Source organism: Ischnura elegans, chromosome 6 (genome assembly GCF_921293095.1).
Source record: "Ischnura elegans chromosome 6, ioIscEleg1.1, whole genome shotgun sequence".
NCBI lineage: Eukaryota > Metazoa > Arthropoda > Insecta > Odonata > Coenagrionidae > Ischnura > Ischnura elegans.
In genome coordinates this window covers 116,170,262-116,182,524 of record NC_060251.1, presented here as the reverse complement: position 1 = coordinate 116,182,524, position 12,263 = coordinate 116,170,262, and the positions used below count along the sequence as shown (strand labels likewise).

The window sequence follows — 12,263 nt, the reverse complement described above, 5'->3', positions numbered from 1 at the left end:
AAATATCTCACAAACACGTTTCTGAAGCCCAGTGAATGAAATTAAAGAATAAGGGAAACTTCACCATTACCAGACACTCTATTTTTCACAAACTTAACCACAAAAATCCCTGAAATGTGGTGAGACGTGACGTAAACGATGTGATCTCCAACGGCTTGTGCTAGCTTGTGAAGGCATGTGATCTTTCTAGGAGGATATGGCACGATGGCACCAGATGGCACCACCCGCGAAAGAAAATAGTCCCAGACCGAATACAGTTTTATCGATGAGATACAATTTTATCGATGCATATGAATTTGCCAGTCCTCTTGCATCTTTTTTGATGAGACAAAACCTTTTTAGTAACTTCCTAAGTGCGATTTTTGTATCTTGATGGTCCACCCTCGTATTCAGGTACGAAAACTTCCTGTGCCGTCTGGGTCATTTCTCGTAGGGGTGAAATGTTTTCTTCTTATCGCCCTAATGCACTTCTTCTTCGACTCAGGATCTTTTTGAGAGCTAAAAACTTGAACCATGTCCCGGAGTTGCCTTTACATCCCGGCAATACACACACAAAAGGCATTTTTAACAAAAATATCTCACAAACACGTTTCTGAAGCCCAGTGAATGAAATTAAAGAATAAGGAAATTTTCACCATTACCAAACAGACCCAGTGAGAAATGGTTCATCGAATCTACGTCGAATCTTCGTCGATTCGACGAGTATAGATCGATATGTGGTCGACGTCGATTTTATTTGTTCAATCGACGATTTTTCGACGTGTTATTCTCATTGGTCAGTGGGGCCAGCGTGTTGATTGGCTGAGTGATGTTGTGACAAAGTCTTAAATTTAACTGTGAGACTCTATTAAAACATATGTGACACAAATCATAAAGCTAAAATTAAATAATTATTTTATTAATTCATACACATTAGTCTTAATCTCGGAGAACAATCTTTGATTCCTTTTCATTCTGCAACTTTACCGGAAGCGCATGTCGTTGAAGCTTGAAGGCAGTCTCCAACAGACTCTACCGGTCTCTACTAATGTTTGGACCCTGTCGATCTGATAAACCGGTTGAACCGTGGGAAACCAGTGTCGGTTGCTGTCGGTGTTTCGTTTCGTGTCATTTCGATACCTTTAGCCTCGCGTCATAGATATCAACATCTCACATTTTTTCTCAAGGGTTTCTGATTATTATTAAAGATAAATACGAAGGACTTGAGGTTACAATTCACCATAATAAATTTGAAACAGACTAATTATTTCACCCGTCATTTGTTTAGACAATGCGTGCTCGAGTGAAATCCGTCGTTGGGGCAGCAATAGATGCTCTTTATTAGCCGAAAAGATCTATATTTCCGTAATTATTATTAGTAATCGCAGGTAAGAAGACGGTACCACGTCGACATAGAAAACACGTCGATGACATCGACGTCGAAAACACGTCGATGACGTCGACGTCGAAAACACGTCGATTTTTTATTTTCGGACATCGATCGATGTGTTGCCATCGACGAATTATCGATGACTACTTCGAAGTCGAATCGACGGCGATTCGATGACTCATTTCTCACTGGGCTCTATTTTTCACCAACTTAACCACAAAAATCCCTGAAATGTGGTGAGAAGTTATACGTAAACAACGTGATCTCCAAAGGCATGTGCAGGCTTGTGATCTGGGATTAGGCCTTCTTCCTAGGAGAATATGTCACCACCCACGAAAGAAAATAATCCCAGACCGAATACAGTTTTATCGTTGAGATACAATTTTATCGATGCATATGAATTTGCCAGTCCTTTTGTATCTTTTTTCGTCATTAGAGGAAATAAAGAAACATAATCTTTTTAGTAACTTCCTAATCGCGATTTATTGTACCTGATGGTCCACCCTCGTATTCAGATACGCCAAATTCCTGTGCCGTCTGGGTAGTGCTGTCTTCTAGATTCAATTATTTTTATCCATGTTATTTTCCATCCTGAGAGTCTTCTCCCATGATTCACAGTTTTGTGTGAACTAATCACTGAAGAAAGGAACATGAAAAACATTACTGTGACAAATTGTGTTCCCAAAATTCAATATAACTTAAAAGTGGCCAAACTCTACGCTAATTTTCCTGTCAAAATTGTCAAGGTTCTGCCCTTAAGTATTTTATGAACCCTGCCATGGTCGGGGCACATAAATCTCAAACCCAGTGCTCCCCTAGTGTTAAATTATGGCAAAATGTTTTCTGCAAACCATGAGATTGACTATTACACTCAGCACCTACAAATTATCCCTTCTTTTTTTGATAGGCCTGTTATTTCAACTTGAAAAAAACCTCTCCCTTCTGACCTATTTTCAATCTCAGCGTGCACACCACAGACTTTCATTTTCCTTCCATCCCTTCTTTAATGCTAATTTTTTTCCTCCTATTTTTGCCTAAAACCCTCCATGACATTCTACAGCAGCTCACCCTGCCAAATCGCTGTCTAAATCCTCTACATACTTTACCCCTCTTTTCTACTATTCCTTGTCAGCTAGCTCTTTTGAGGTCTTACTCTTACTATGTTTATGTCACTGGCCTTATATTCTCTACCGTGTCCCTTTTGCCTAAATTGTGAGCGAAAAACAGTCACTATCTCTCCTCAAACTTTGTCAGGAATCAGAAGAATCATGATATTCTAATTGTAAGTCCCATATGTTAAGAGATTCAAAGTCCGATGGGAGACAAATTTGTCTGAGACCATGCATTTGTTGTGATGGTGCTGGTTTTTTAAACTCATAGTGGTTTCAGAGGTGACGGCTTCTTTTTTGCTGCTACATATTATGAACCTTCTCTTGATGCTGCCAGAAAGGGACCTTCCCAGCCAATCCAACTGATGCATTTTTGACATTGCTCCTTTGCTCTTGTTGGACTCTTTTCCTCTCCATCACCTGCTGGAGTTCTCTCTTCCTTCCCCTTTTCATGAGCACATCCCACCAAGTGGTGACAGAGAGTCTGCAAGAATCACCCAACCCTATCTCTCAATTATTGTATGCGTTATCGTATGTGGGAAACATTAAATGTCAGGAATCATTCCTACTTGGATTTTGGTTATTTTCTCTCCAAACTACCGTTGTCAATAGGGTGGTTTCCTATTATTTTTTTATTGCCTAAATGGAAACTCCTGAAGTACATATTTCACGCTTTTAGATTTTTAAATGGCAATATCTATTTTTCGCGATTAAATGAAAAGTGAAAATTTTCAAGCGCCCGAAAACGCGACGGCTAAGTATGAATGCTGGGAAAAGCCCATGTGACCTCATTCTGGATCCCGCTTTCGTCGTGTGAGGTGACCTTGGGGCGAGGATATTGTGCGCCTCTGCGATGCTGGCTGCTAGCAGGTAGCAGAGTACCCTGCTAGCTGGTAGCGCTTGGCTTAAATAAGGATTATTAATACCTTATCAAACGAAGGAAACTTTCCGACGATAGACAGTTTTAATAGGTGGTTATTAAGAGATTTTTCCCTGAAGTCTGTGCCTTGGTAATCTCAGACGATGTAAAACTCCTATCTACTCGTATAGAAACCAGGTCCCTGTGACGTCACGTGGAGTGGAATCGCATAGGCGCCAATCTGGCCTTTTTCAAATGAGGATAAAATTGACCGTTGCCATTCGTCCAAACCGGTATTTCTAAAACCAAATAATCTGTATATTATGAAAACACTAATGGTGGGTAACGAATCGCAATCAATGCCTTTTGTTTTCTTTGATGAAAGAAACTACCCTATTGAAGTCGGCATCCCAATGTATTGTACAAAAAGTTCTAGGGAACAATATTGAGTCAGCAACTGAAAGCTTTTTTCTCTTTCATCTACATACTTGATTCTTTCAATGAATTGCAATTTAGGTTCTTGGTAAATGACATGATTGGAAAATACTGTGCAATGAAGATTGGTAGCGGAAATGAAATGAAATCGAACATTAATCATGCAAGGCTAACAATATTGATAATTATCAAATAAAAATTGAATGTATATTGTTGGTTACAGTGCCTCAATGCCTCGCACCAACCCAGATGAGAAAGTGGAGCGAGTGGCCGCATTGGTGGATGGCTACTTTCGGGAGACTGTGGTGGAGTACCTGGTGCAGATATTTCGACGCGTCTTTGAAGATGCTATTGAAGAAACTCAATGGAGTGATTTCCTTCCAAAAGTGGACTATTCAAGAGACTACATTATGGACGTCATCTTCCAAAAGAATGTCAACAGGTTTCAGTCCAGTTTAAATTATTGCAATGGAACGGAAATCCAAAAGTCAACTTTGAAAGAGTTTTATCCAGGTAAGAGCTCAATAGTTCATGCATTTATGTAATATTTTGCCAACGCTACTGTAAACCTTGTAGCCCTAATTATTCAAGGAATAACCGCAGGTTAGCCAGCTGTGTACCATTATGGAGTCACCCGCAAGTGCACATAAGGCATGCAATTCCACTCTGGAAAAATCATTTCCTGGGCTGGGATTTGAACCTGTATTTTCTGAATTCAATCAAGGTGCTCTACTACTTGAACTACCATGGCATTTTCTTCTCTTGGTAGTTCTTCATTGTTCAATTGGAAGAACCCCTGACACTAATGATACAGTTTCAAATCCTGGCCTTGGGAAATGATTTTTCCTCTGAGGAATTCGTGCACTTTTTGAATCCCTCAGGCTGCATGCAGTCTCTGAGGGAATTTCATGCAGCCTGCCCCATCAACAGCTATGATTTCTTGCTTTAAATGGTTAGAAGTCATTCTGAAAGTATTTATTGATTTAATTTGGTGGATTATTTCATGGGCGGATCCAGGAATTTTTTCACAAGGGTCTTGCAAGCAAACGATCTTCTCATATTTGAGATAAAAAGTAAGATATAACAAATACTGTATGAAATATTCTCTTTATTTTAATATGAAAGTTATTAATATGAAATTAAATGATTGAGGCTTGGTAATACACAAAACAAAACGAACATAATGATAATCGTAAACTAATTTTGTCTATTTTTAAGAGTCTGGAGGGGGCACGTCCTCCCGTGTCTAATCCGCCATTGGATTATTTGCATATTAAGAACATCATATTGTGCTACGGTTCAAGTCGTTGTATAGCAACATACCATATTTATCTGAATAAAATCCCCTTTTTTTTCCAAAAATGCCCATGGTAAAAGTAAAGGGTGGACTATATTCAAGCATATTTTAAAAATTTCTTTCCCAAAACTCAGGCTTCAAAATTAGGGGGGGGGGGACTATTTTCAGAGGGGGACTATATTCGGAGAAATACGGCATGTCATCTTCTGATATCAATTTCTACCTTTTACTATCTCATGGTTGTATTTGTCCATTCTAATGGGGATTGATAAGCATGAAGGTCACATTTAATCTGCTATAATTTTTATATAGGACTGTTACATTTCTATGCATAGTACAGTGAAACCTCTATACAGCGAACCCCTATACAACGAAATTTTAAGAAAACCCCTCTATTTCGAAGTTAATGGCCCGGTCCCGGTTCCTTCCAATGGTTAATGCACGCAAAAAAACCTCGCGTAACGAACCTCTCTAACTACGAAAACTCCGTACAACGAAGTCCACACTTGGGCCCAAAACAGGAAAAGTGCCCCTCTAGAACGAATTATTGAGAATAAACGCAGTATTTTACATTTTATAATTTTTCCTTAGATATTTACGTAATAAGCAGGAAGTAGAACTACAGCGGAGGGTGCCGTTGACGTGTCTGCTAAGGCAATGAAGATAGTATCGACGGCAACATCGGAAAAGGCGCAAGCTCAAACGAGCCCTTGGATTCACATGCATATTTTCTAAACGCGTGAGAGTGTAACACGGCCCCGATAAGTCATACTATGTAGAACTGGCTCGCCACCATCTGCTTGTCTCGTATCAACTCACTCTGCGACCCCTGTTCCGAAAGTACGTATCAAATGTCTCTTCGGAGTTGTTGCGAGCGAAGTTGGGAGGGGAGTTGCCTTTTTCTACGTATCAAATGTCTCTTCGGAGTTGTTGCGAGCGAAGTTGGGAGGGGAGTTGCCTTTTTCTCCCCCTCCCCCCCAGGTAGCTGGAGGGTGAGAGCGGGTCGGATGACTAATGGACCGAGAGGGGCGGGGGCGTAACAGTGGCAGCCGGCCAGCTGTAACCCAGTACAGAAAGGTAACCTGAGAAGATTTCTACGTAATGTGATCTTGCTGATCTTGCTCGGTGAAGGCCATAGTCAACTAAGATAACTACTGATTACTCATCCACTCCTCTATCACCCTTCTCAGCTAACGGGGAGCGAAGCATTGGCTTTATTTGTACCTACTTTTTCTTATGGTGGGAACCGTCGGAGTACACAATGTATGTTTACTATGGCGAAGTATTCAAAACTTCATTGGTTGGTGTTCAACCAATGAGCGCAAATTTTTGTCTACTCCGTCCCCATCCCAGAGGAAAATCTGGAGAATCCCCTCCACCAAATATATATATATATATAACCGTCTTTTCCTTGATGGATGTAGTCTGTTAACCTGCAAGTGGTGCGTTTGCTCGAGATCGTACAGATATTTGCTCGATTGCTTGAGGATACCATCTTCATTGTGTTTATGGAACGCCCATAATTCGACGGGGATCTGGTCCAACTGGAAGAATTTCGAAGCTGATTTGGATTCCACGCCGATCGCCAAGAAATTTAATACTTGTGACACGGATTGGGCGAATACGTTGCGGAAGACAGGTAAGACTGAAAGCATTTTATTTGATGATTCTCTACCAATTTTTCTATTACGTCATGAAATTATTTTGCCCTTTAAAATCACTGATGTTTTGAAGTATTGCATCTCGTAAAGTAATTCATCTGTTGCAATTGTATAATAATTAAAGGCAATTTATTTCACAATTTTGAATAAAATTATCAGTGATCCTTCAAGATATAGCATTTTAACTACGTTTTTGATAACAAAATATTGGTACTCAAAAACTGCAGCTCCACTTTCACGGCTAATTATTACGTTCTAGCGCTTTATCCTATTCCCTTCCGTAAATTCCCATCACCTTTGGCAATAAACCTCTCCGTACCTTTACCCTACCCTTTCTCCTAGTGACATGGTATGACGAATGGCCTGAGGTGCCTTGCCTATCACATCATACCTTTCCTCTTCCCGTCCCCCCTTCCAACCCGCCACGTCCCTCCAGCGCACCCGTTCCCCACTTGACCAGTCACTAACTCCGACCAACCAAATTTTCATGCATGGTACATACCTGATGGCATCGCTCAGCAATGTCAAGTAACGTAAAAGAATTTATCTTTTACGTTACTTGACATCTTTTACGTTTTGCTCAAAACCAAATATTTTTTATCTATCGAGGAATCACTGATGATATAAAAAATTTGGCTAGTCTTCAACTTATTTTATCTTCATCGCAATGGATTCAGTAGTAACAAAGATGCGACTCTTCAGACTCGAATATCTTTCCTGTGTGCGAGGACAATTGAAGTCTGGAACTCATTCCCTGTTCGCTTTACTGATTATTAGGAGCTGAGAAAATATAGGAATAGTCTGTCCTTGTCTGCTTTAGTCATTACCTGTGGAAACGGCTGCACGAGTTGATTGTGACAACAGGACTTGCTTCTACGGTACGAACTGGAAAATATTTTGAGATTATTCTTTCTTAATTTTTCTATAAATTGAGTATTTTTCGGTTATTTTTATTCCTTCCTTATTATTATAATTATTCCTTTACAGTAAAATGGCCAATACCACCAAAAAACGCCGACAACTCACCATTGAAACGAAGTTGCAAATTTTGGAATCGGTCGACACTGGAGAGAAAAAAACGGCAATTGCGGAGAGATTTAACATTCCGGCATCCACACTTTCCACAATTATTGCCAACAGGCACAAGATGGGAAATGGTATTGAGAAATTTGGTCCGGAAAGGAAGAGGTCTCAGTCATGCAAAAATGACGAATTAGACAGGAAAGTATTTGAGTGGTTTACGGAAGTGAGAAGTGCCAATATCCCGTTATCTGGGTCCATCCTACAGGACCGGGCGAAAACAATAGCCCTAAAATTAGGGTTAAATGATTTCCACGCCTCTAATGGATGGCTCTCAAGATTTAAGCGTCGGTGGAATTTGACGACTCTCAGGGTATGTGGGGAGGAAGCAGCAGTCGACGTGGCCGTGGTGGAGGAGTGGAAGAAAAATTTGCCTTCCTTAGTGGCTGGGTATGATCCCAAAGACATTTTTAACGCCGATGAGTCTGGCTTCTTCTATAATCTCCTTCCGGACTCCACGTTAGCTACCAAGGGAGAAATTTGCCATGGGGGCAAACGAAGTAAAGAAAGATTGACCGTTCTTTTCTGCACTAACAGTGACGGGTCAGAAAAGTTGAAGCCTTTCGTGATTGGTAAATTTGCTAGTCCGAGGTGCTTCAAGCATGTTAAAAAATTGCCATACCGTTATGGGAATAACAAAAGTGCGTGGATGACGGCAATTTTATTTAGAGAGTGGCTCGCATCACTTGACGCAGTCATGGGGGGTAAAAATAGAAAAATTCTTCTTTTCCTTGACGGCTGCACCGCTCACAAAACATCAGATATGAAACTGAGAAACGTGAAAGTCGTACATTTTCCCCCTAATTGCACGAGCAAAGTGCAACCACTCGATCAGGGGATTATTTCCCTCGTGAAGAGGGCATATAGAAGGCAGCTGGTTGAATATCTTCTACCTAGAATAGGAAACACGGAAGACATCAAGTCACTGAAGTGGAACATCCTGCAAGCCATTCAGCGTCTCTGTGTTGCATGGGATGGAGTAGAGAAGAGCGCAATCACGAATTGCTTCAGGAGGGCAGGCTTTCCCGGAGAGATGGACGTCCAAGACGACCCACAGCCGGAGGAGAGGGAGGAATGGGGCGAAGTCGCACAATTGTTAAACATTGAAGGGGTATCTTTCGAAGACTTTGCAAACATTGATGATGATCTCGCTGTTTTTGGCAAGAATGAGGATCCTGAAATAATCACAGAGACGCAGGATGTGAGCGATGAAGAGAGAGAAGAGTCCAGCAATTGCGTAGTGCGCCCCAGTTGGAAGGAAGTGGTGGACGCAGTAGATGTTTTGGAGCGAGTTTTTATTACTTCAGAAGATGGAGTAGAAAATTTGAAAATTCTGCGGCAGGTTGAGCAAGCAGCCAGTAAAGAAATGAGAAAAAGGATGAGGCAGACAACTTTGCAAAACTATTTTAAATAGAATAATTTTGGATTAAAAAACTTAAAAACAGATACCGTCTCTTATTTATTAAAAATATTATTTAAACCCATTTTTTTCGAAATTTGTTTAAACTTCCTAAAATGTACTCATTTGAAAAGAATATGGAATGTTTCGGCTGAGGTAAGTCTCAAGAGAGCTGTCTGTATATACAGCGAGGACAGTAGACGATGTTGTATTTATATTTGTGAGGAGGTAAGTGAAGGAGAGATAAATCGAAAGGCAGATTACTAATACATGAATTTTGTCCTCCTTCTGCCCAAGGAGGAAGAAAAGTCAAAATGACATCACTTTGACCTCAAAATGACCCACAAAAAGTCACTATTCAGTCAGGACTGTGAAGGTGACTTTTTGCGGGTCATTCTGATGTCAAAGTGACGTCATTTTGACTTTGAATTCATTTGTACAAGTTTTCACTAAAAGTGAGAATCTATAAAAAAAATTGTCAAATATTCTCTACGATACCCACTCTCCCCGCATTCCAACCTGAAGGCTGGTTTGGAAAGGTGAGGGTAGAGCTCACCCCTGACACTTAATCACACAACCGTGCATGCGAATATCACACCTTAAGGAGGGGGGCCAGTTCCTTTCCCTGGGCTAGTTCTACAGATAATTATTAATATTGGTACCCCAAGACATGACTGCGCCACTTGCCCTGGGCGATATATATCGTGAAATATCGTGATAATTAATTATATCGGGAATACTAATTTGAGTTTTGTACATTATCGATAAATGATTGTCCGATAAATAGGGCCCATTAAAAGTATCGGGACTGATAGAATATTGGAACCGATAAAATATCACGATATATATCGTCCAATAAAAATGTAGAGTGCAATAAATTAACTGAGCCATTAAAAATATCGGAATCGTTAAAAATAGTCTTCCGATAAAATACTACGGAACTACTATATTGTAAGGTAGATATATCCTTTCGATATAATATAAAGATATATCATCCGATAACAAATATTGGGCCTGATAAAAATCGCTATTTGATGAAATACTACGCTTGATAATCCGATAAAAAAATCGCCACTGCTAAAATATCACGAAATATCATCCAATAAAAATTGCTGCTCCAATAAAATATCACGATTTATTGTCTCATAAAAGCCGCAGCCGCGATAAAACATCGTGATTTATCACCCGATCGCGTCGTCGTGCACGATAAATTATCATGTTTTGGCATCGGGAAATTAGTTTGGGAAAATGTTTATGGCTAGAATATGTATATAGGGTTGGCCTTCATTTATGCTAGACCATAAATCGGTGCGTTAAAAACTCACTAATGTATGAAACATCGCGATATTAAATAGGAGGTATTTTTTCATCGAATTATATAACGTGATATATTTTATCTGAAGGCAAATGTTTATCAGGCTGGAGATTTTTTTATGAAATGATACATCGTGGTATTTTATCGGTAGGCGATTTTTATGGGCTCCGATATTTGTTTCTGATGATATCTTTCGTAATATTTTAATGGATATCGGATGATATTTATCGTGACTTTTTTGTTCTCGATATTTTTATCGATTTTCGTCCGAGATTTAATGACGTTTTACGATAATTGTTCCTTAAAAATGGTCTATTACTCGCTTTTACCGCAAGAAAGTCCCCGGGAACGAACCTAGTTCGCCAAAATATTTCGAAGGAAATCCGTGACGCGCCATTTCTAAACTAGAATGCGCCGCGGTTTTTTTAAATAACTCATCGTCGCTGATTGCTACATTTGCGTAAGAAATAATTAAGCTTCTCCTCGTTTTCAATAGTATTATCGGTGAGAGCTCGTACGTGCATCACCACGGAAATAATAGCCAATAATAAATATCGGTCTTCATTTCAAATCAACAATGGAGCGTTTGTTTCACTGTAATGTGCCATTTCTCGGATTATTTACGCTTGTTTTTACAAACGAGACGAGAGATTACAACCATACCGGAGAGGAAAAGGAAATGAAAATTTGCTTTATACTACTCCAGAAGATGAGATGTTTGAAGCAGCTAATATGCCAAAACTTCTCTGGATGACAAGAAGGATTTAAACAACTTTGAAGAGCTCCTAAAAACCTCATCTCTCTCCAAATCATTTGTGAGTAAATTGACTGTTATCCGCTCTACACCATCCATCAAATTAACCCTTCTATTTTTCCTTCTTGTGCCATATGTTAAAGTTAAAATTTATTTCGGTTTCCTTTCTCACAGGTTTAACATTTTAGACAAATTGCAGTTGATCATACTGATGGAGTTTTCAGCCCATGTGACCAGAAATATGTGTACAAATGAATTTGCTCGCTGCATCAATTGGGATGGAGAGCTTGGAAAAATTATGTTCAACAATAAGGCTATTTGCAGTTAGTATCAATTTTTCTATTTAATGTATCATCAAAATTAGAAACTTTCAGCTCCTTGATGTTATTTTTTCCTTTGTTTGCAGTCCCACTATGGAAGAATTTCTCTCAGGGTAAAGTAATTAAGAAGAAGGCAAAGATTCAGCGGTGGTTCAACAAAATTGCTTAAGCAACTAGAGGCAACTGAAGGGAAAAGAAATGCTACAGAATCAACTGTAATGGCCAATGTAGATGATTTTTCTCGATTTGTATTTGAAGAGGGAGAAAGGGAACACAAAAAGGAAAATTAAAAACAAATCCTGAGGAATTTCTTCTTGTAAAATCTATCTGTTTTTTGTTGCAATAAATCCTAATAAAGGTGGAGTTTCATATCTGAAGTGTTTAATTTATCCCTAAATGACAATCTAAATACAGAAATTATTAGTATGAATTGAAATTAGAAGAACAAATAGGTTTGGTCACAAATAGTCAAAGTGAGTTCAAAATGAGGTCAAAATGATAGGTAGTCATTTAAGGTCATATTGACATCATCATGAGTCACGAAGGATGTCATTTCAAGGGACCATTTTGAGGTCACCGTGACTACCAAGCCATGACTTGAAAATGACATCAAGATGATGTCAAAATGACTTTTCATTCCTCCTTGGGTGGGTGTGTGTCAAATA

The 12,263-nt window shown here is 39.4% G+C and overlaps 1 protein-coding gene across 1 annotated transcript in view; it reads left to right on the top strand.

Annotated features, from left to right (window-relative positions):
• The window catches only part of LOC124161453, a 155,697-nt gene that overhangs the window by 92,870 nt on the left and 50,564 nt on the right, over nt 1-12,263 (top strand). Inside the window, exon 18 of the mRNA XM_046537776.1 lies at nt 3,996-4,285. Coding sequence (XP_046393732.1) covers nt 3,996-4,285 — 290 coding nt within the window. The remainder of the gene's footprint in view (nt 1-3,995; nt 4,286-12,263) is intronic.